The sequence below is a fragment of the Haliotis cracherodii genome, unplaced genomic scaffold (genome assembly GCF_022045235.1).
Source record: "Haliotis cracherodii isolate W230 unplaced genomic scaffold, xgHalCrac1.p SCAF_16, whole genome shotgun sequence".
NCBI lineage: Eukaryota > Metazoa > Mollusca > Gastropoda > Lepetellida > Haliotidae > Haliotis > Haliotis cracherodii.
In genome coordinates this window covers 24,484,745-24,507,636 of record NW_027266271.1, presented here as the reverse complement: position 1 = coordinate 24,507,636, position 22,892 = coordinate 24,484,745, and the positions used below count along the sequence as shown (strand labels likewise).

The following is a 22,892-nucleotide window of genomic DNA, read 5'->3' as shown; positions in this document are numbered from 1 at the left end:
ACGAGTCTGGGCAAGACAATCCAGTGATTGAATCATGAGCATCGATCTACGCAATAGGACATGCACCAACCAAGTCGGCGAGCCTAACCACCCGATTCCGTTTGTCGCCTCTTACGACAAGCATGCACAGGGCGCAAGTAAAGAATCACCCTATTCCTGCTTTTAAGTATCAGACCCGTGAAGATTCGGGGGAGAATAGGTCTTCAGCAACCCATTCTTGCCGTAAAAGGCAACTCTTCTTGTCGTATGAGGCGACTAATGGGATCGGGTGGTCAGACTCACTGACTTGGTTGATGCATGTCATCGTATTCCAATTGTGTTGTTCGATGCTCATGATGTCAATCAGTGGAATGTCTGGTCCAGACTCAATTATTTACAGACCGCCGTCATAGCTGGAATATTGCTGAGTGCGGCGTTAAACAACAAACAAACAAGTCCAGTTTGTCATTCTATCCTCAACACAGTCTGTGTTGTATGTTCCGACCCAACACCACTGCAATTAATACCATAATGGACACGGGATAAAAATCGGGGTTGACATTTTGTCTAGATTACGTGAGGTTTTTAGTTTTGTTAAAATTTGATTTTATAATTGGTGTTTGTTTTTATCATACAAATTTCCAAAGCAGGTGTATACCAACAGGAAAACTGAAAATATGTCCTATTTTTGTCAACTATCTGCACACCCACTATGAATCAATACACACTGTACCCATTGCCTTGATAGTGCTTCTGTGTCAGGCACTGGCATGTGTCCATTACTAATCTCCTGATGCACACATAAAATCGTCATATTATGAAAACGTGTACGGTTTACGGACATCGGAGATCTAGAGTTTGTTTGCCGTGTGTCCTTATATTAGTCGGTAAATTGACTAATCGGACAACGAAATCTTCTTTACGTTTTCGTTTAACTTAGAATATGAAAGGGTTTTTTAATATTTTCTGCATATAAAAAATGTATTGGTTGGGTTCCCACTTTAAACATGGAGGAAGCATATTCTGTCAAATATAATTATAATTTATTGTGGCCAGGCTATTATGATTTTGTACTTCGGGTATGAGGTGGAGCAATATTATGAAACGATCGTTCTCTTAGTTATGTTATGTTTTGTTTTGTTTTTTAATACATTTACGAAAAGTGAAATTCTGGATTCTGCTTCAACCGTATGTGGAGGGCACCATAAAAGAAAAAAAACACAAACAAGTTCCTGCGTTTAGCTTTCAATATTTTTAATAAACAATTTATCAGCATCTTACAAGTTCAGCAAGGGCAAGATGAATAGATCGATAGGATATCATATGACGCATTTTTCTATTGCTTGAAATTGAATGTGTTTTTGTGGTTTTTTTTGCATTGGTAAACATTGTAAATGTTCATCTAGATTCTATGAAGATCTACATCTATTTTTTAAATGTGTTTTTTTTCAAACAGTTATAGACCCAGTCTCAGATTATGTGTCAAAACACTGTACGCGCGCTCTGCAGGTGACGTCTGTTTCTTTTGAAAACAAACATTTAATTATTCGTGACTGCGAAAAATATACAGACAGGCTAAATAAACATTTATTATAAATATTATAACAAAAAAAGGCGCAAAATAACATCATAAGTTAACAAGTAATTTTTTTCGAAATTTAGACCGGAACTGCATTAACTGCGATCCTGTCACGTGAGAATTGCGCATGGAGTCGGCAGGCCGCATGGTCGACAGTTTTCCGATTCTATTCGCCGATTTTGGCAGAAACAGTACATCATATTCCTATTTTTGTGTGTATAGACTAAGAACTAAAGATGGCAGAAGCAAGTCTTGACGATTTCTTTGCTAAGAAAGACAAAAGTAAAAAGAAATCCAAGGCAAAAATAATACCCGCTGTTGGGGACGTTCTGGAAAAGACGGATGAATCGAAACCTAAAAAGGAGAGGAAAAAAAGGGACAAGGAGAAGAGCCAGACTTCTTCCAATACTTCGCAGGGGTCGACGAGAAAAGTAGAGGTTCTTAATTATATTCTGCTTGGATGAGTGTTATTTTAGTTGCCTGCAAAGCAAGCTGGCCAGCCTTCCATATGGTTATTTCATGCCCCAACTTTGGGACAACAGTTGGTCACAGGTTTATTTGCAAACAATATTGCCATCCTGACATTCTTATGATTGCCATCATCACTCATTATCATTATGATTTTTTTCTCGATTTGTTTTAATATAGTTTTGTTCTTCAGAAGACTATGATGAATTTCAAGTATTGGTATCAAACATGATTATCATGATTATGACTGAAAACAATAGGGCAAACCATTGAAACTAAAGATAAAAAAAAATAACAGAAAGAAGCAGCGTTGGTTATCAGATTAGGTGATATCAAGTTTGCAAAATGTAACCCAAACCAAATTACTTCGTATATGTTAATAAAAGTAGCATTGAATTTGGAAATATTGGGGTCAATGCAAACTTTGGGAATTAAATATTTTGATTGTCACTATAGCATAGTGTTTGCATGTTCATTTCTAAAACTGCTTGGGAATTATAACTAACAAAATACCTCTGTTCACTGAACACTGCTGAATCAAACTACCACATTTGCTTTTTGCATGTGTTGTTTGTGTTGAGAATGTGCTGGTTCCAATAACATAGATAACACATGATTAATCGGCCTACCTTTAGAATACAGTACCACAAACTTTTCAAACACGTGACAATACCCTATGACATAATTTGTAGTATTTTGTTGCCAGTCACACCGGCGAAACAATGCCCTGTGACATCATGGGTCATTGAGTGTGCATAAGCTCCTCCCAGTGATCTATCATCTCTACACGAAATGTCATTGAATACGCCAAGCACTGTGGAGAGTTTTGAATATTTGTTTACTGAATATAGCCTGCGGCGGCGCATTTTATAGCAACCGCTAGTTTACGAAAGCACTTTTATTTTTTTTATTTTTTTTATATATTTTTTATTTCGTTTGTCTCATAATCATGGTAATTCAAGGGGCTTTTTAAAAGGGTTAAGAATGGGAACTAATATACATATATTATTTTTTCGGTGCATTAATTTTCATTATTGTGCACAAGAATGTAGTTTATTAGGGATAATATATTGGCGCTGAACACATCCAAATATCGCTAGTGTTAGGGTAGGTTACCCCGAACTCTATCCTTAGCCCTTTGATCCCCTTTACAATCAATCGCCCGTTTTCGATCCTTATGGTTAGGTACCCGTTTAGTGGCTATTAGATAACCCAAATTCTGTCCTTAGCCCTTGGATCCCCTTTATGATCAAATCATCCCTTGGCGATCATTAGGGTTCGGTAAATCTACCCGTTTAGTTTCTATTATAGATTCACTAGCGTCTCCTAATATTCTTCCCATAAAAACATTGAGTAAAAAGAATGAAAAGGATTTGTGTTGAATACTTTGGCTACTGGAAACTGTCCTGGAACATTCACACAAGCCACTTTCACCGGCTACATTTTTTCAGTACTGATTCAAAAAACGAACTCACCGTTGTCGTCGCTAGCCATGCACATGCCTCCCTCGTTCCTTACTATTATCCACATCATCCTTACAGTGTTCCCTACCACACTTTTCTGTCACAAAATCCACCTGACGAATTATTAAATAACACGTCATTCATGCGTACTCACGAGTTTGACATCTGACGCCTGGAGCCGTTTTCAGTTTGCGCCATATCGGATCATTCCTCGCCACTCAGTATCTTGTAGGTTACGGAATGGGACAAGTGTGCCAAATGGCATCGGGATCATTCGTAAGTGTTGATATACTAAAGTCACGAGACACCATGCCTACCCGTAACCTTCGTAAGGGTCCGTCACCTATTCGACCCTTTTCGTTCAGTTTCGTAACGTAGTAGGCATGACTAGGTAAATTTGCACTTTGTTTCACAGTGTGGACGTAGGTCAGTCGGTTACCTGTTGGGCTAACAATCCGAAGGTCGCGAGTTCGTGTCTGACGGATTCTCACAAAAACTGGATGCTTGTCTTTGAGACATGTGACCTACGGCAGAGACCATCCTCATGAGAAGTTGTGGTACTGTATTCTTATGGTGCTCCGATTAATCTATAGCCATGCTTACTGTAACACTATTTAGTTTTAACATGTTTGAACTTGAAGGATGATACCAGAGTCCTCATATTACTTTCACTTTCAACAGACCTCCCGGAGAGTGAAGTTTGGGGGTTCAATCCCATTCGGCATTATACCAAAAACTTAAAGCTGATCCCCTCCTGTGGTAGTGCAGGAGTATTGTTGAAAGCAGCATTAAATCATTCCTAATTACATGTACCAGTGTACCTTCCAAGTCAATACATTTTGGTGCTGGTAGGTGAGAGCTTAGAAGTTACAGAATGTGATATGACCATATTAGTGAGTACACAGTTGGTAACTTACCATCTGTAATTGTCAGCTATATTTTAAATTTCAACCAGTCATTTCTTCATATATATATCGTTAATATGCAAATTGTGTTCAAATAATGAATAAAACTGGTAACATCTTGGAAAATATGCAACATATTAGGAAGCGATTTATTCCATACTGTAGCGGTCGACCCTAGGAACCCACTTACTTTCAAACACTGCTTCTGGGTACTGGTAATTTGTTTTCACTGAACATGCTGAAGAACATAAAATTATTACAGTATTCGACGTAATAAGAGCCCAGGGCGCTCTCAAAATTAGAAATAGGGGGCTCTTATTAGAATATTATTTTGGTGGAAAAAAACAGAGTTGAAAGATAAATTTCGTGGTTAATGCTGACAGCCTGAAATGTTTATGTACGACAGATATATTTTTCCAGAATTTAATTGCCCATGATTAAGGGTGCATATAACACACGAGTGCGTATTATACGCAAAAAAATAAGTCTTGTGTACATTGATCAATTGGAAGGGATGCCAATTTGGATCACTAGCCAATAATATTAGTAAATATAGCCGTGGGCGCTTATTACGTCGAATACGGTATTCATGGTCATGCAACAGGGCTATGCACGAATGTGTGTCCAGTACGCACACAGGTAGAGAATAGACTAAGGAGGAAAAAATGTACTTCATCCCAAAAGATAATATTCATTGTACCTACTATTGTATTAGAGCAGTTATGGTGTGTGTTTTTTGTCCATCAGCCATGACCACTGTCCACGTGATCATTGTTTCATTCCAGGCTCTTAAGTAATTGTCCAAATGTACAGTACACTACACCATATCATTTCACTACACCTCACATTGCCTGCAAAGACCCTTATAATTAATTATTGGGGGTCCCCTGACCTGATGCCAAATTATTCTTAGACACTATTGTTGACAATACTCATACTGTTATACTAATTTTTACCCCCTTTTCATTGCAGGATGATGAAGAATGGATAGACTTTCAAGATGAAACTGAAAAAGATTACAGTGGCTTAAGGATACAAAATCTACAGATAACGTTAGTGTTATTGACCTATTTTTATAGACTGTATTTTATATGTTTCATTCCATTAAGGTGGGGCACATGAAGATCCGGGGTGGAATAGTTCTTCAGCAACCCATGCTTGCAGTAAAAGGCGACTACGCTTGTCGTAAAAGGCGACTAACGGGATCGGGTATGACGGCAGGTCATCGGTCCCAACTGCGTGGATCGATGCTCGTGTTGTCAATCACTGAATTGTCTGGTTCAGACTCGATTATTTACAGACCGCCGTCATATAGCTAGAATATTGCTGAGTGGGTGTTAAACAACAAACCAAACCAAAACCATTAATTTGTATGATAAGGGGATATGGTAGTACATCTTGGTATTAGGGTTGCCATTCATATATACTGAAACAGTGAACATGCACGTTCAAGTTTTTGTAATATTTCACAAAATGGCCACAAAAGTCAAATTAAGTTCTGCGTATTAGGCATTTGATGCTAGTAGCATGAGTAGTGAACAGTGTCATTTTATTATGCATTCATCATCCTTTTTCATGCAAGTCATTTTCTTGTCCTTCGAAGTAAAGTTGAATATGCGATTTCATTGTGCATCAGTATATTTATCACATATCGTATGGCTGAGCTGGATATACATCACTTGTAGCCAGTAAGACATGGTAATGTGATTACAAGGGATTGCTGAAATTTGTTAAATGTAGTTGTTCACTCGCAGAACCTTATCTGCCATTTTGGTTTCCCCTACTTTTCTTATATTTCTTATATCTACATTACATTCACCATGTTCTCAGTGCTAGAGCTTGTGGGTGTTTGGTACTCAAATTCTTATCAACTAGGAAACTTAAACTGTCAACTATATGAATTTGGATTTTCATAGAGAGCATGAATAGAAGAAACAAGTTTTGCAGCATTGTGGCATATTCCTTGAAAACTGGAGTGTTTCAGGCGTTGCCTTCCAGTCATCTCATCGACGCCTTTTCAATAAATAACATGTCAACTTAAGCAAATTACATTGCTTGAAATGTGTAAAGAACATACGCAGACAACAAGACAATTGATATTTCAGATCAGGGTTGATCTGGTGATACATTTTGGCAACACATGTCCGAAAACCACAGAAACAGTTGAGGAACTGTAAGCTGTGACAATGTTAGTGCACTACTGATTGATGAGACTGATTACTGATTGTAGTTGATACTAATTAAGGCTCACTAATCTCTCCATAGAAATTTTTGGCATTTTACCTTTGGGTTTTGATTTTTATTGGATGTCCAATGTTTCTTTACATTTGGGTTTTTTAACTTGAAAACCTGTATTATCACGATCCCTGTAAATCATTTAAAACCCAATGAATGGTTGTATACTGATGTTTTACTGAATGTAACTGTCGGTAAATTTTGCGATCAACTGATACACATTCCTTTTATCTGTCTAACAGCATATTTGGTTACCATGGTCATGATGGTTCATTTGAGAATCGATGTTTTGAAACATTACTGCCAATAGTGACCACTGGTTTACAACAGGCAACTTTAATAACAATAATATGGAATGCAGCAGTGTATGGTGGTGTAATTTACTGTAAGACACCTTAAACTTCAATGACATCTAGGATTTATCAAGAGTAGCTATTTGAATAACAGGACCAATAAAGATAAGGCTTAATGGCTTATTTTTACATTTATCCAATGCTAAAATACAATGTTAAAAAACCTCTGAAATTAAGAATCCCAAATTTGAACATAAAAAACCCTTCCTTCCTCCCTTCCTTCATCCCTTCGACCCGTGAAGATTCCGGGTTAGAATAGGTCTTCAGCAACCCATGCTTGCCGTAAAAGGTGACTGCTTTCCGTAAAAGGCGACTAACGGGATCGGGTGGAGAGGCTTACTGACTTGGTTGATGCATGTCATCGATCCCAAATGCGTGGATTGATGCTCATGATATCAATCACTGGTCCAGACTCGATTATTTACAGACCGCCGTCATATAGCTGGAATATTGCTGAGTGCGGCGTTAAACAACAAACAAACCAACCTTCATTCCTTCCTTCTTTCCTTTCTTCCTTCAACCCTTCCTTTCGGCATCTTTCATTGCCTGAGTGCGGCGTTAAACAACAAAGAAAGAAATCATTGCCTTACTTTCCCTGGTGTCTAATCAGGAACTTGTTGAAAGGTCCTGGCTGACTCCTTAATTAGGGCTGTGACCCCCGTATGGCCTTGTGTCAATGCCCTGTATTACCTTGGCTCTGTTAACAGCAAGGAGGAAGAGGATGAGCGTGAGGAGGCCGAGGAGATGGAAGAAGGGGAAGATGGAGAACCCAAGGACAGACAGGGTGCAGCCTCTGGACCATGGGCTGTGTCCTCATCGGGTCAACCGCAAGGTAGGTTGCTTCCTCAAGGACAGACAGGGTGCAGCCTCTGGACCATGGGCTGTGTCCTCATCGGGTCAACCGCAAGGTAGGTTGCTTCCTCAAGGACAGACAGGGTGCAGCCTCTGGACCATGGGCTGTGTCCTCATCGGGTCAACCGCAAGGTAGGTTGCTTCCTCAAGGACAGACAGGGTGCAGCCTCTGGACCATGGGCTGTGTCCTCATCGGGTCAACCGCAAGGTAGGTTGCTTCCTCAAGGACAGACAGGGTGCAGCCTCCGGACCATGGGCTGTGTCCTCATCGGGTCAACCGCAAGGTAGGTTGCTTCCTCACGGGTTCATGCCTGACAGCTAGTGGAGGTTTGTCAGCAGCATCAAGAACTACTGAAGGACATCATAAAGAGATCTTTAGTCAAAAATGTGGTCCTGGGCAAATGTTGAGTGCTTTTGTTACTTGTATTTGAAGCTTTAATGATTTGGGCATGTGACCGAGCTGGTTGTGCACCATCATGCTATGATAACACAGGATATTCTGGACAGAAAGTGAGGCCATTTAGTCTGATGAGGACATGTCAAATAATATTTCAATGAATCCCTCGCTACCTTGGGGGTCCAAATAATTGATGAGCGTTATGGACGATCAGCGGTTTAGCTGATGTGGAGTCCTATAAGAAGTGTACAGGCTTTGTAAACAAATAAAAAGTGTTATTTTAGCAATAAGCAATGACATTGTTAAAGTCTGAAAAGAGATGGACCAAACATAGTGTCCAGTAAAGCTGTAATGGAGAATGTCTTTGTTCTCTTTTATGTTACAGCTGGTGACTAGTAAGAAATGACTTGTACCGGTAACTTTCCAGGGATTCCTTGTGTCCCTGTCAAAGTATCAAGGATGGTATAATTGTTTCGGTTGTCAGTGTGAAACATTACCAGGATGTCAGACTCCAACAGTAGACCTGAATGTGGATCAATATCCTGATTTGTTTTTCAGCAACCCATGCTTGAGGCTGCAAGTCGTCATATCCCAATTGGGTATATATCGCTGCTTGTGATGTCAGTCTCTGGGTTGTCTGCATCTTCCTGAAGCAAGGGAGATAAATGACTGTAAAGGTCTGAAACAACCTTGCCAAGCTAGGCCGGAATATCTGGGTTGGATTGTGGCTATTTTGAGATATGTCCCTTCTATGTCCGTCCTATTGACCAATAGGTCGATATCCAATATTGACCGAAATCTGCATGGCAGTTTACGAACTGTATGTTGATTTCGTTACACGATTTTGATTGGACTGAGCATTGACTCGCTGGTCCTGCCAAAATATAACTCCATAATTCTAGTCTAGTTCAGCAAGGGTGGAAACTGGACTTTTATAATCAATTAACTAACTCCCTTGCCTCGTTGTCTGATAGGTTGTCTGGTCCTGGCTCAGTTATTCACAGACCACTATCATTTACCTGGAATATTGCCAATTGTGAAGTTAAGAAACAATCAGAAATAGTAATGTCTAGTATCTTCTAAGATAAGATAGCATTGACCCCATGTAAATCATCATGTATGTTCTATTGCAGTAGCTCCTGGCACAGCCCCAATGCTAGGAGGCGGGGCCCAACCCGAGCCTGCTCCTCAGCCACCGAAGCCTAAAGAAGAGGCTCCTGTCAAAACAACCGGTAAATATGTCCCTCCTGGTGCACGATCTTCCGGTGGTGGGGGCTCAACTCCTGCAAGTAGTGCACAAGCTATCAGGCGGAAAAAGGAAGCTCCCAATATCAAGAGCGAAGTGGATTTCCCAACTCTTGGAGGTGGAAGGAATGAGTAAGTTACCTCCCTTGAACTGACAAACCCGCTACATCTTAGAACAATACAGTATGTGTGGTGAATTATTTGGTTCACTCATTAATTAAAGCGTCTAAGCAATAATATTTATTTATTATGTTTAGTTATTTGTTTCATGCAATTGTGGCTCTTTGTATTAGTTTTCGGGGCACAGGTTGCCAATCCACAGTTTGCTGTCCGAAGTTGCATCACTTGGGCATGTCAGAAACGTTTTATTGTGGGTTTGAATCCCGATTCACCCTGTTAATGTTTCTAGGTTTGTCAGCACCATCCACATGCTTTTGGGTTTCACCAAAGTGGTAAATGCCTGAGACCTGCTTCACTTAGGGCTTTCTTTCGATATAAAGATGACATAACTGAAATACTGTTCAAAACAGCATAAACCCAACTTACTCACTCAGTCTTTTTTTAAATGACACATGATCTGGGGTTCAATGCGACCTAATATCATCCTTGGTCTCTCAGCACCATACCTGTGCCTGTTCACTTTTCTTAAACATCTAGAGCGTCTGTCATTTTGGTATTTACTCCCACATAAGGCTGATATGCTGTGGGATGTGCCATGCCTCTCAACTTGAGCTGAAGTGTGTCAAGACTATTCATATTGAGGCTACAAAAGATGCTTTTAATATGCATGTTACTTTTTGTCGTTCTATCTGTACCATGGTTACATGTCCTTGTGATTTGGCGGCGGTCGGGTAGCCTAGTGGTTAAAGCGTTCGCTCGTCACGCCGAAGACCTGGGTTCGATTCCCGACATGGGTACAATGTGTGTAGCCCATTACTGATGTCCCCCGCCGTGATATTGCTGGAATATTTCAAAAAGCAGCGTAAAACCATACTCACTCACTCACTCCTTGTGATTCGTGAACAGGTAATACATCAACAGTTACAGTAAGAATTATTTTCTTTCAGTGGATTCCAGGATGCTCAAGAAGCCAACTACGAGCATCCAGGGAGTAAACGTGGAATGCAGCTATCTCTGGAAAACAAGTTTGCAGCACTCCAAGATTAAACACTCTAGGCCACGTCTTTTGTCAAATACAGTTTTATATATAAATATTATATATACATACATATATTATGAGATATGTTTTGTTTTCAAAGTGCTACTCACATGGTTGCTATGTGATGACCTTGGTCTCTACTCCTTTAATGGAGTGAGGGACATTGTTTCGGCCATGATAAATAAGTTTTCAGGTATTCAGTAATTATTTAATTCCCTTGACATCTTTTATTTTGTTTTTATGAAAACTAGGTTACAACCATATATGTAATGCTTTTGATCCCTGTAAGAGTACCATAGGATTGAACATCTGAAACTTATATGTTATGGCCTAATTGTGTTTACTTGATATGTTATTGAATTTGAGCTATTGACCTAAACTGGTCAGATTCCTTGGTATATTATGATGTGTTATACATGTTATATGTAAGGAGTTTCCTACAAAGTGTGTCTTGTTGGACTTGCACCCATCATGCTGTTGGCAGTGATGGGATCCTGGGACATGTTAGGGCGACGTATGCAGCCGCTGGAGTTACAATGGACTGAGGCGACAACTGTCCTAGTGAATCGACTATAGCATGCAAATGATACGAATTTAAGAAAGTGAAATAATTGTTTTGGTAATTATTGTTTCTATATTTCAGTGTATTGTACCTTAGGGTGCATCATATTCAACTGAGGCCCTAAATGAATTACTAGTGGGTTTTTAAAGTCAATTTTGACTCGAATGTGTAACATACTGAGAATGTTGCTGAATTTATATAAGGGTTCAGAGACATGATGGAGGATGTTGAGTTGTAAAAAAACACCTGATAACCTGCGTCCAATCGGCATGCTGACTATTGTGTACAAATGAAGGTGCCATATGACAAGTAACTAGTTCAATGGGGCCGAGTATACATATTGTACAAAGGCAATTGTTAAGCTAAGCTGTTATGTCATGTACCAGCCCCGCTTGTGAGAGTTAGTTAAACATGGGTTATTAATATTATTGGGGCCAAGCTGCTCAAGCTCTTCAAAGTATATCACATGGATGTTTGTATATATGAAAATTGGCAATGTTGATTCTCATCACTGACCTGTCTATGGTGTCAAGTCAGCATTCTTGTTTAGTAGTTACTAATGCTTGGAGACACATCATAATTATGTGAAAATGTTTTCTGGTTTTCTAAAGTTGTCTTTGATGCATTTGGTGTGTTTTAATTTTAATTAGTATGCATAAAAAATGAAAAAAATATCACAAATATTTTTGAATCATTGGGAATGTTTTACCTGAAACGATCAGTTAATGCATTTGAATCTGGATGTTTGTTTTATTTCTGCTGTGTTATCTTTTATTCCTGGAGACTCGAGGCCACCAATGTCAAAGCAATCCCTGACTGTAATCTCATAGCTAGCATGTATTAAAGACAATCAGTCAACTGGGTAAAGTAAAACTTATGTTCGACAGTGTCTTGTCGTGTTTTGTGTATAACTTTGTTATATCGGTTGCATAGTCCAATGTTGGTTGATGGGACAGTGTTAGGGTGAGACTTTCAGGCAGGAGATGTAACTTATCCATAAACGTTTATTAGACCAATAGTGAGAACCTATAGGGACATTCCCTAAGATCTAAATTCTACTTTCCCTTAGGATACTTTTAACATTAGACAGAGTGACTCTGGCTATTTGCATCCTTCTTTGTAACATTGGTTCTGTAGTTACCATATTTATGAGTCCTGTTGTTCTATGAATTTTATTTTTCTCTTGTCTACAAAGTACTGGCTTCCATTTAGGGGACAGGTGACCCTACAGTGACTAAACTTTCTGTGAAGAGTTGTGTCCCTTAGCTGCTGGTATCAGCCTTTTGCCTGATAATGCTCCTTATCACTCAGCTTGTCCTGTCAGCTTGCCACCTGTCAGCTTGCGGGTGTCATCATTATTCCAGACATTTATGAATGTGCTGCTTTGGGCCTTCCTCCAACATTAAACTAACATTACCATTTGACTGAAATATTGTTAACAGCACTTGATGATTAAAGCATATTTTTAATTTGTAAGCGAACACATTTTGTTCAAACTGCTTGCTCAGGTGGAAAACAACATGCAAAACACATTACCTCTAAAAGAAGAGCACTACAGGGGTTGTATTTTTGTTAATACATCATTATAAAATTGTTTGTCATTCAGCAGTTTCAGCAAATGTGTCCACTATCACACATACATCACTGATGTAAGTCCTTGGGAGTATTCAAGTGACAGGTATTAAAGGGAGACTCTGGACTCTGAAGTGTCAGTTAGATGGAGTCTTGGTGCCCTTTAAGATATAAAAAAAAAAAGAAGAGCACCCTGTTGGAAAGAATGGAACATTTGCAGTAATTTGTAACACCGTATTGTATTTTGATAACCTGCTGGGGAACATGCTTCTGCGATACAAGCTGTGCAGTACCGTTCAAGTCAAACCTCTGTGGCTCTACATGTGCCCTGTACACCTGGTACAGAAGGCCATCTGAACCTCTTCATGTGTGACATGCCATGGGTTATGCAGCGTGAATGGGACTTGAATGGTCCACTTGGTCTGGGAAACACCTATGTAATGTGCCCCAAGTCTGGATGTTAGTGTATGTCTCTATTGATGTGTTTGAATGTAAGAAAAGATGTTTATGATTACACATAGCTTAGGTCCGTATAATCTCTTGATTTGTGTATGATGAACAAGACGAGTACTTCAGAATTGATGACGGATCTTCACATTTGCAAGTTCAAGAGAACAGGACATTAAGCATTGACGAGGGAAGTAACTCTCGTCAAATTGAGTTTGAGCAGTGACAGACTTCTCAAGAAATTTTTGCATGGATGCAACTTGTTTGACTGGTATCTTAATAAAATCTGACCTAATCAAACTACAGAAGATGGAGAGGGCTGTGTTCTGTTTTAGTTCAGGCAGCCACAAAGCTGTGTGTATCAGAAAGCCACCAAAATGCCTGGGTCAGTTACAAGGACGTGAATGGTCCAGTAAACCAAGAACAGTAACATTTCATAAGCAGTCAGAATAGTGTAGGTCAACATTGTTGCAAATTTCTCCAATATAGTTCTGATGCTGAAATCATACTTCTATCTGAATAGTTAATTGCTGCACATCAGCATATTTCTGGAAGCTTCAGAGGACTTTGTATAAACCCTTGTTATTTTACTTTCATATGTACAAATTAGATGGGGTTTACTGATGTGCAAATAATTATTCACATTGATAGTTTTTTGTTCATTTGTATTAATCGTCTCAGCAGCTGTTGCCATGTTTTCGAGTCTGTGCTACACTGTATTTTGATAGCAAATCAGTTGTCATTGGAAATGACCTACTTCAACACAACTGTGGTTTGTTCTTGTGTTTGTCTGACCAGCAAATGGGGAAAATTGCTAAAAGGAGTCATACATGTTTTATGCTAAAATTTGGGTAGAAACTTCAAGAAAACCTAATCTTGAATGTTTTTACCCAGCAGCCCAACTGGGGTATAGTCAAGCACAGCCATTGTTGCAGCCAAGCATGCACATTTCACACCCGAATAGAGAATGATCCAAAGTTTCAATTTAGTTTCTTATGTTACTGAGATCTTCACTTCATGCAACATTAAACGTATGTCTGTTTCTCATGTAAGCCTTGTATGTTTGAAGCTCTTTCTGAAGCTGATAATATATCTTTCTAGCATACCAGTTACTGAAATATAGATTGGCTTGAGTTAAAATTTGAATGTCGACTACTTACAGAAATATACATGTAGTTGGCAAGTATTGACATCTTGTTTACATTGTGGTATGTACTTTGTTTGTCGGGAGAACATGATGCAAGGTTACACTGAGGAAATGGTGACTGTAGATTGTAGATACATCAGTTGCTACTTGTGTGCTTTGGTATGTATCTGGTTGCCTCAATAAACGTCTTGGAACTAGTATTTCTTTTGTAATTATTGTGTTGAATCTGTATACGTGGACTTCAAATGCGTCACTAAAGGAATCTCATGAAACCCCAAGTTTCAAACATCAGTCCCTCTACCCTACTACTTTTCAAACACCTGGATCTGTTAATTTTTCATTTTATGCTCAACTGAAGTCAGGTTAGCTAAAATCATGGCCTGTTAGTCCATCAGTTTCTTCTAAACCAGTGGACCGTTGAAGCTGAAACATGCTTGTTCCCACAAATTATGACACCCCTAATTTCTGGAATGTTCAAGATGTTGGACAATATTTAAAAACCTATTTATAACCATCACTTAGCCATTTTGTGTTTGTATAAAATGTAATGAAAGCTGGTACTTGTTTAATTAGAAGTTGAACTCAACACATAGGTTCTGTTTTTTGGCTTGACAAAAGATTTTGACCTTTTTGTTTTGACCATGCACTTGACTCCTTTCACAATGCACATTTGGCTCAGAAACATTTGGCTGAAATTTCTGGACTAAAGAAACTGAACGTTGGCATGTTTGTTTCTTCATTAGGTTTGTAAGCCTTGTGTGTATGCAGGAAAAAGTTGAGTATCAATGTAAATGGATGTCTTTGTTGACCTTTGTTAACAGGTGAGCTACAGTGCCGTGTCACCTTTTTGTAAGACCGAAATATGTTTTTGTGTTTGTCACGTGTTAGTTATGAATGGATCGTAGCTTAATAAGTCAAGGACTCCATTGTCTGGGTCAGGTTTCCGGATTAACATGATGACATAGTGCTAAAGTTCAAACCCGGATCTTTATGGGTCGAATGACATGGGGGCATCTCAGATTCATCCTGATTTTGGTGTGGGCCTTCCTCCCACATAAACCAACACATCTGACTACTGAACTCTCTCACTCACTCATGAAAGTAGCAAACTGGAAGCTAATTACCACCATATTCTGCAACAAAAGCATCCACTTGGAGACACTGCACCAGGTCTTCAAACTTTGTTTGGAATCATGGCAAAAGGCTAAGCTTTATTTCCATTTTTCATCCAAAACTGGCCACCGCAGAAGATATCGCTTTGATTTGTCACTGCAATGAAATTGCATCACAATGTTTTTTAAACCATTGTGATGGCATCAGTTTCAATGATGACACTAATCTCTCTGCTGAATAGCTATACTTTTTACACTCGTGGCACTAGCCATTACTGTTCAGACTGAGTGAGTGATTTTTAGTTATATCACGGCGTGTCAGCTTAATATGGGAGAAAAGCCCAAAGTGATGCAGGTCTCGGACGTTTACCACTTCGGTGAAACCCACAAGCACGGGTATGGTGCTGACAAACCTAGAAACATAATCAGGGCGAACTGGGATTCGAACCCACAATCATAGGTTTCTGGCGTGCCCAAGGGATGCAACTGGGGCACCCGTGTCCCCGTTCAGACTGAAGTTGGGAGAATTATATTGGATGATTATAAAATCTCACACTAGGGTCTTTTAGTATGAAATATTATCAACACTCGATAACCATTTAAAGCCTCAGAGTTTAAAACTTTTATCGACTCATGCATATATATTAGATATAAAAAAATGCTCGGGTGAGATTCTCTATGTCCTTACTTCCGTGATGTTTTGGAAACACGACCATCTCATTACTTTGGGTTGATGACTATTATACCATCATTCCCTGATGAGTAGTTGGTACTAGAACACTGGTCCCAGAGATGGTTGAAAGTACACTGGGGATTCCGGGCTAAATTGGTCCCCAGCAACCTATGCTGGTAATACGAAGCAACCAAATTGATCAGATGTCAGGCTCTGCGACTTGGTTGATTGCGTGACATCATTTTCTGACGACACTTCTCAAAATACCAATAACTACATTTTCTAGTCCTGACTCGATAATTGACGGGTCACCATGGTATAGCTTTGAACAACATAAAAAAGCAGAGGTGCAACAGAAAGGGTACCCAAAGAACTTGCCACAAAACATGTTATTAGATTATCAATATGATGAACAATAAGTAGACTTAGTCATTAAAACTTTAAGAAAGATATGAATAAAAACAAATGGCTTACAAATATACAAATATGTATTAAACAGTGCTTAACATTTTACAGGTGTGTATATTATACACCATTCTATTAACAAAGATCCTAAATGTTCCCCTGGCCAAAGTACAACTTTCCCTCCTATATTCTTTGCTCATGAGACACGTGAAGATCCTGGTTAGGACTAACCTTTAGCAACCCATGCTTGCCGTAAAAGACGACTAACAGGATTGGGAGGTCAGGCTTGCTGACTTGGTTGATGCATGTCATTGATCCCAAATTGCGTGGATTGATGCTCATGATATTAATCATTGAATTGTGTGGTCTAGACATGATTATTTACAGACTGACGTCATATAGCTGGAATATTGCTGAGTGTGGCTTTAAACAACAAACAAAACCAAAACCTTTGCTCATGACTGCTTCTAGTGGACAGGGCGCCTGCTCAGAGGGAATGGAAGGTCAGTGGTTGGATCCCCTGCAGCGTCATGCCAACACATTAAAAGATGGTACTTGTTGTTGCCCTGCCTCTCACTGGACATTAAGGGATACAGAAAGGTATTATTTACTTCTTGTAGTGAGTATATGGTTGGCAGTGTTTGAGAGGGTGTCACTGTACACAGATGGATACAGTAGTGTTGTTCTATCTCACTTCTTCATGTCAGTCATATACAGTCAGGGTCGGATAAATTCTCACTGAAATAAAGAAAAAATAAACTTCAGCTTGGACTGGGGTTATTTGGTCATTCTGTTAGAGCAACATTTGCATACTAACTGGAAAAGGTAGGTTAATATACCTGCAGTTGAACAGCATTGGATCATCACTATGAATAACTCTGAAACTGGTCAGCAAAATTGTAAATTGTTAAATTCACAGTTACTGATACATGCTCAATTATCCACTCTATATGACTCAAACAATTCCCAATGGGACATTTTGTACCCAACTCTTGAGACCTTTTGAATGTAAAATTCCCTTTTATTTTGAATACATATATGCATATTAAAAGAATTTAAGATTCTGTGCAAAAATAGAGACTATGATAAAGGTGGTGATATCAATTCAAAACGAAGCTATGGTGGCAGAGGGTTTTATCACATTCGAATGGAAATACAACGCACTGGGTAATCGAGGATTGTTACTTATAAGTTATAGTATAGATGGTAAGGCTGGTGATTTGGGACATCCACACAACATACTACAAACACCAGTTCTGTTGTGTTCAAGTTGCATGTCGTATCCTGACCTACCCTGAAGATCATCTCCATGAAAATGATTGTCTAAAACATGTGACCCACCAGGAGAAGAGGGACATTATGGGTGCTAGGAATGTAGGACACAATTGTGCTATGATGTCATAAAGATGTTTAACGTCAACCTACTTCAGTGAAGATCACCATGTGTGATGTCGTGTATCTCTGTAACAAATATGAATTAAATCTTGTGAATGGCAGTATTGTGTCCTGAAGATGCTGTTTTTGTTTTTTTTAAACAAAGATAAAATGTGGTTTCTCACTCATAATGCCCCTTATCTCATGGTTCATCACATATATAGAAAACAAAAGGTGCCATTTTCTGACTGTTGAACAAATATATGTTCTTTTTATTCCTGAGATTGGCAAGTGTACAACATTTGTATTTTGACAGTGTAAGTTTATTCCAGATGATTGTAAGAGGCAGCAATTTCAGTTAGGTTCTTTTACAATATCCAGCTTTCGTGGTGACCTTGACCGCCAGCTGTTTGGATTTACCTCCCTTAGTTGTGATTGTAACATATAGTCCAAACTCCAAACAATAGATCAAACATATCAGGGACAAATACAATGTAATTGCAGATGCACTTTCTAGAGTCAGTTGATTGGACCAGCACACACATGCAATTTTGTTAATTATGCATGTGTAATGGCAATATGTATGTTATGCTCATAAAATAAATGTAATAAAATCTGTCCATTTTAAATATAGTTTTCACTATGTTCAAAGTTTCTTCTCTTGAAGTGGAGAGTAGCTGTCTCTACTGTTGCATCATTTCTGATGTTTTCAGTGGCAGCAGCTTGATGGCAGCGCTCGTACAATATTGAGATTTGGTAGTGACCTGGCAGTTAGTAGTTTGGAGTTACTTCCCCTTGTTGCAGTTGTTTATTGTCCAAACTCTGTTCCAGCACTTGACGACTTCATAACCCTCCCGGTATAATGTGAACAGTTGTTGATTCACAACCACCTTCCCAAGGCAAGGGAGTTAGCTGACGATAAAAGTCCACTTTCCACCCTTGCCGAACAAGGCTGGTGTTTCCAGGCTCCATCGTAGCGCCACCAATGGCTATAATGAGTCATGGCTCTTCTGTGTCCCTCCTATTGACCAATCAGATTCAGCAAGACTGGAAACTGGACTTTTATAGTCAGTTAACTTCCTTGCCTCAGGTAGATGATTCACCACATAATTCAAAACATTCTAAGGTAGAAGGTGTGTTGTACCCATATAAGAGTGAGATGAGGATGATTTGAGGCCTCCTTTATGACCTGACATGCTTCTTATCAGTTTGCTCAGTGTGGACGGGATACCTATCAGAAAATATTTGACTTATTGCCTGCTTCCAAAACTGTTTCCTGGAATCAAGTGGGGAACACATGCCTCATTCAACAGATTCGACTGTGACAAATTCTGGACATTTTTGAGTGCAACAATTTATATAATAGGGCCTGTTATAATATCTTGCTGCAGACACATATTTAAACCATTTCATTGCCTCTTGTGATTGTGAACCTAATCCTGTGTGTTTCAATATACTTTTGTTATATATTCATTGACCTTGTGTGGTTATTTACGGATTTCACAATTTAGCTCTGTAGGTACCAATTTCTGGGTTAACCTAGTGTTTCAACATAGGAATCATATGTGTGACCAACCATGAGATAAGGGACCTTATGGGTGAAAAAATCACATTTTGTCTTTTCTTGATATAATAGAAAACAAAAATAAAACACAAACAAACAATTCACAAGCTTCAGTTCATATTTGTTTCAGAGATACATGACATCACGCATGGCGATCTTCACTGAAGTAAGTTGATGTCAAAAAGTCTTTATGACGTCAGAGCACTATTGTATCCGAGCACCCATAATCTCCCATTACTCCTGGTGAGTCACATTTCTTGAATATATACAAGCATAAACACAGGACTTGTATATAGCCCACAGACAATGCCTGTTCTGTCAAACTACTAGTTACCGTAATCGACGTAATAAGCGCCCAGGGCGCTCTCAAAATTAGAAATAGGGGGCTTTTATTAGAATATTATTTTGGTGAAAAAAACAGAGTTGAAAGATACATTTCGTGGTTTATGCTGATAGCCTGAAATGTTAATGTACGACAGATATATTTTTCTAGAATTTAATTGCCCATAATTAAGGGTACATATTACACACGAGTGCGTATTGTACGCGAATTAATAAGTCTTGTGAACATTGATCAATCGGAAGGGGTGCTAACTGGGATTGTTCACTAGCCAATATATAAGCAAATACCGCCATGGGCGCTTATTAGAGAGGGGCGCTTATTACGTCGAATACGGTAATCACAATTAACATTATCCTCAGTAATTGAAACGAATAAATGTGTTCTGTTACCATGATTACTTGACAATTATCATGACTAGAACAGTTATTTTTCTTTTCTGTAAAGGAATAAAACATTTGAAAGAGTACTCAAAAGTATTGTGTAGGGTGAAACGATACATCAGTGCACCAGTGCATCGTAAGTTTTAATGCAAGGATACAATCTAAAGTCAAAAATTTTCCATGCAATTTGGTGTAAATATGTGTACATCGATATGTATCATATTATTACCTATATATCATGATACGTATCGTATCCTTGATGTATCGTTTCACCCCTAGTATTGTGTACAACTTAATATCCTCGACTAGTTTTGTGTTGACTTATTCTTGATACACGTCATTCCGGGCACGGTGGGTGACATCAACTCGGTCGCACCTTTCTACATATTTTAAGCCATGATCTCCGTTAGAGTCGTAACTCTCCAGGTAGGGTAGGTCTAACATCCTGGGCTTGTATTTCTTCAAGAAGTAACACCAGCACTCTTTCTCGGTTGACAACTGGTCACCCTTGGCATTCTGCGTCACATCGATGGTTGTCAGCTCTCGTTCATAGAAATTGGGATGATCTTCCAGTTCATCCAGTTTGACTAGCATCTGTTCATCAACTTCATAGATTTCACCCTGAATGTTCTGAAGAACAAATACTAGTAACAATATAATGCCAAAATATGGAATTTGTAAATATAAATATGTTCTGATGAAGAAATAACATAATGCCAACCTGTGGCATGCAAACTGAGTACATTCATACCAGCTGCTGTTACGTTGTGTTATAAGCAAATGTCGCAACAGTTGATCAAACAATATAAATATTAGTATGTTCATACATGTGTGAAATTCATAATTACAAAATTATTTTTTGTTTGTTTGTTGTTTAATGCTGCACTCAGCAATATTCATGCTATATGACTGCGGTCCATAAATAATCGAGTCTTGACCAGACAATCCAGTGATTGATATCATGAGCATCGATCCACGCATTTGGGATACGATGACATGCATCAATCAAGTCAGCGAGCCTGACCACCCGATCCTGTTAGTCGCCTCTCACGACAAGCATATACAAAATCATACACATCCCTAAAACTATGCACTGTAACTGTATTATCACTGTTTTATCACATGTTGAAAAAATATGTTTAAACTCAGGGCTCCAGATGATTTACGTCATAGTGAGTGAGTATTGTTTTATGCCGCTTTTAGCAATATTTTTCAGAAATATCATGGCAGGGGACACCAGAAATGGGCTTCACACATTGTACCCATGTCGGGAATCGAACCCGGGTCTTCGGCGTGACGAGCGAACGCTTTAACCACTAGGCTACCCGACCGCCCCATTTTTATGTCATAGAATCTTTACTCAAATGTTATCATTCACATTGGTTATTGATAGCTTTCTCTTGATAGTTTTCAATATAATTTATTGTCCCTGGATATAGACAAAATGGCATTTTTGATATGGCACAGTGCCATGTCTGAAATCTGGTCAGAATTCAGTGAGCATATTTTAGAGAGAATATTAAAGTGATATGGGATTATCATGATTACCGTATTTGACGTAATAAGCGCCCAGGGTGCTCTCAAAACTAGAAATAGAGGGCTCTTATTAGAATATTATTGTGGTGAAAAAAAAAACAGTGTTAAAAGATACATATTGTGGTTTATGCTGACAGCCTGAAATGTTTATGTACGACAGATAAATTTTTCCAGGATTTAATTGCCAATAATAAATATATCACACGAGTGCGTATTATGTGATAATAGGGGTCGGAAGGGGTGCTAATTAGGATTGTTCACTAGCCAATATATTAGCAAATCTTGAGGTGGGCGCTTATTAGAGCGGGGCGCTTATTACGTCGAATACAGTATATATAATTGGATACCTGCTTATTCCCCTTGGGACCTCAATAGTTTTGCATTGTAGCTAGTTTACCCCAGACATGTGAATTTGTGATTGAAGAAAGGACTTGTCTTACTAGTATTTACTGATGAAGTCATAACAGAAATTTCTGTAGACTTCCCGAAGACACATATTTGACATCGAAACATCACACACAAAAACGGCAGTATCACTAAAGATTTATACATATGCACTTGATTATAGTCATTTATTGATGCTGAGAGAAGACACTTTGAGAAATATGAAAGACAAAGCGAAACAACTTATTAAAAATGTTCAATACATATCTTCCAAAAAATGTGCCTAATGCTTAAAAGAAATCTATTCAGTTATCATGTTTTATTTTTATTGAAATATATTCTTACTTACTCCAGCAACACTAGATCGCCCTATGTCACATAGTACACACCCAAGACTACATACCTTCCCATGACCTTCTTTATACAACAGGAATGGTATGTTATATTCGGATGCAATCACCAACGGGTACTTCTTCGTTGTACGCCCTCTCCCAATAAATTTGGCTTCACCGTTGTTTGTATTTGTCATCAGCACATGGTTGGGTTGTCCTTTTTGCAATGTTCCATAGACAAACATGGTAATCAGTCTGCATGTGGATTGTGCCATCGTTGGGACATGCGAAAGCTTATCGCTATGACGATGACTGCGCGTTTAAACCAGCTGAAAAGTGGGTCAAATATCTACATTATGCAAATTTACAAAAAGCGTCTTCCTGTCAAGGCTGACAAACCAAACGATTCCACTTTATCAGCGGTGA

General features: G+C 38.8%; 2 protein-coding genes across 3 annotated transcripts; one reads left to right on the top strand and one right to left on the bottom strand.

The window, feature by feature from the left end:
• Positions 1 to 1,672: 1,672 nt before the first annotated feature.
• On the top strand, positions 1,673 to 12,955 carry LOC139463981 (protein CDV3 homolog). Its single transcript, XM_071245457.1, has 5 exons — positions 1,673 to 1,995; positions 5,367 to 5,446; positions 7,690 to 7,814; positions 9,365 to 9,608; positions 10,544 to 12,955. The coding sequence occupies exons 1-5, from the start codon at positions 1,795 to 1,797 to the stop codon at positions 10,641 to 10,643; spliced, it is 750 nt and encodes a 249-aa protein (XP_071101558.1). The 5' UTR covers positions 1,673 to 1,794; the 3' UTR covers positions 10,644 to 12,955.
• A 3,546-nt stretch (positions 12,956 to 16,501) lies between these two features.
• LOC139463980 (gamma-glutamylaminecyclotransferase-like) lies at positions 16,502 to 22,882 on the bottom strand. 2 transcript variants are annotated; one of them, XM_071245456.1, is made up of 3 exons: positions 22,538 to 22,882; positions 20,591 to 20,844; positions 16,502 to 17,291 (listed from the first exon to the last, which is right to left on the bottom strand). In XM_071245456.1, the coding sequence occupies exons 1-3, from the start codon at positions 22,739 to 22,741 to the stop codon at positions 17,261 to 17,263; spliced, it is 489 nt and encodes a 162-aa protein (XP_071101557.1). In that variant the 5' UTR covers positions 22,742 to 22,882; the 3' UTR covers positions 16,502 to 17,260. The 2 variants fall into 2 exon arrangements, with proteins under 2 accessions (XP_071101557.1, XP_071101556.1); XM_071245455.1 differs by lacking the exon at positions 16,502 to 17,291 and having other exon boundaries at positions 18,077 to 20,844.
• Positions 22,883 to 22,892: the final 10 nt, after the last annotated feature.

Excerpts from the sequence above, each read along its gene's own strand:
- LOC139463980 (XM_071245455.1), bottom strand. The coding sequence starts at position 22,741 with ATGGCACAATCCACATGCAGACTGATTACCATGTTTGTCTATGGAACA. Across the intron at positions 20,845-22,537 it reads ATAAAGAAGGTCATGGGAAG|AACATTCAGGGTGAAATCTA; the intron begins GTATGTAGTCTT and ends TTTGTTCTTCAG.
- LOC139463981 (XM_071245457.1), top strand. The coding sequence starts at position 1,795 with ATGGCAGAAGCAAGTCTTGACGATTTCTTTGCTAAGAAAGACAAAAGT. Across the intron at positions 1,996-5,366 it reads GGTCGACGAGAAAAGTAGAG|GATGATGAAGAATGGATAGA; the intron begins GTTCTTAATTAT and ends TTTTCATTGCAG. Across the intron at positions 5,447-7,689 it reads ATACAAAATCTACAGATAAC|CAAGGAGGAAGAGGATGAGC; the intron begins GTTAGTGTTATT and ends CTCTGTTAACAG.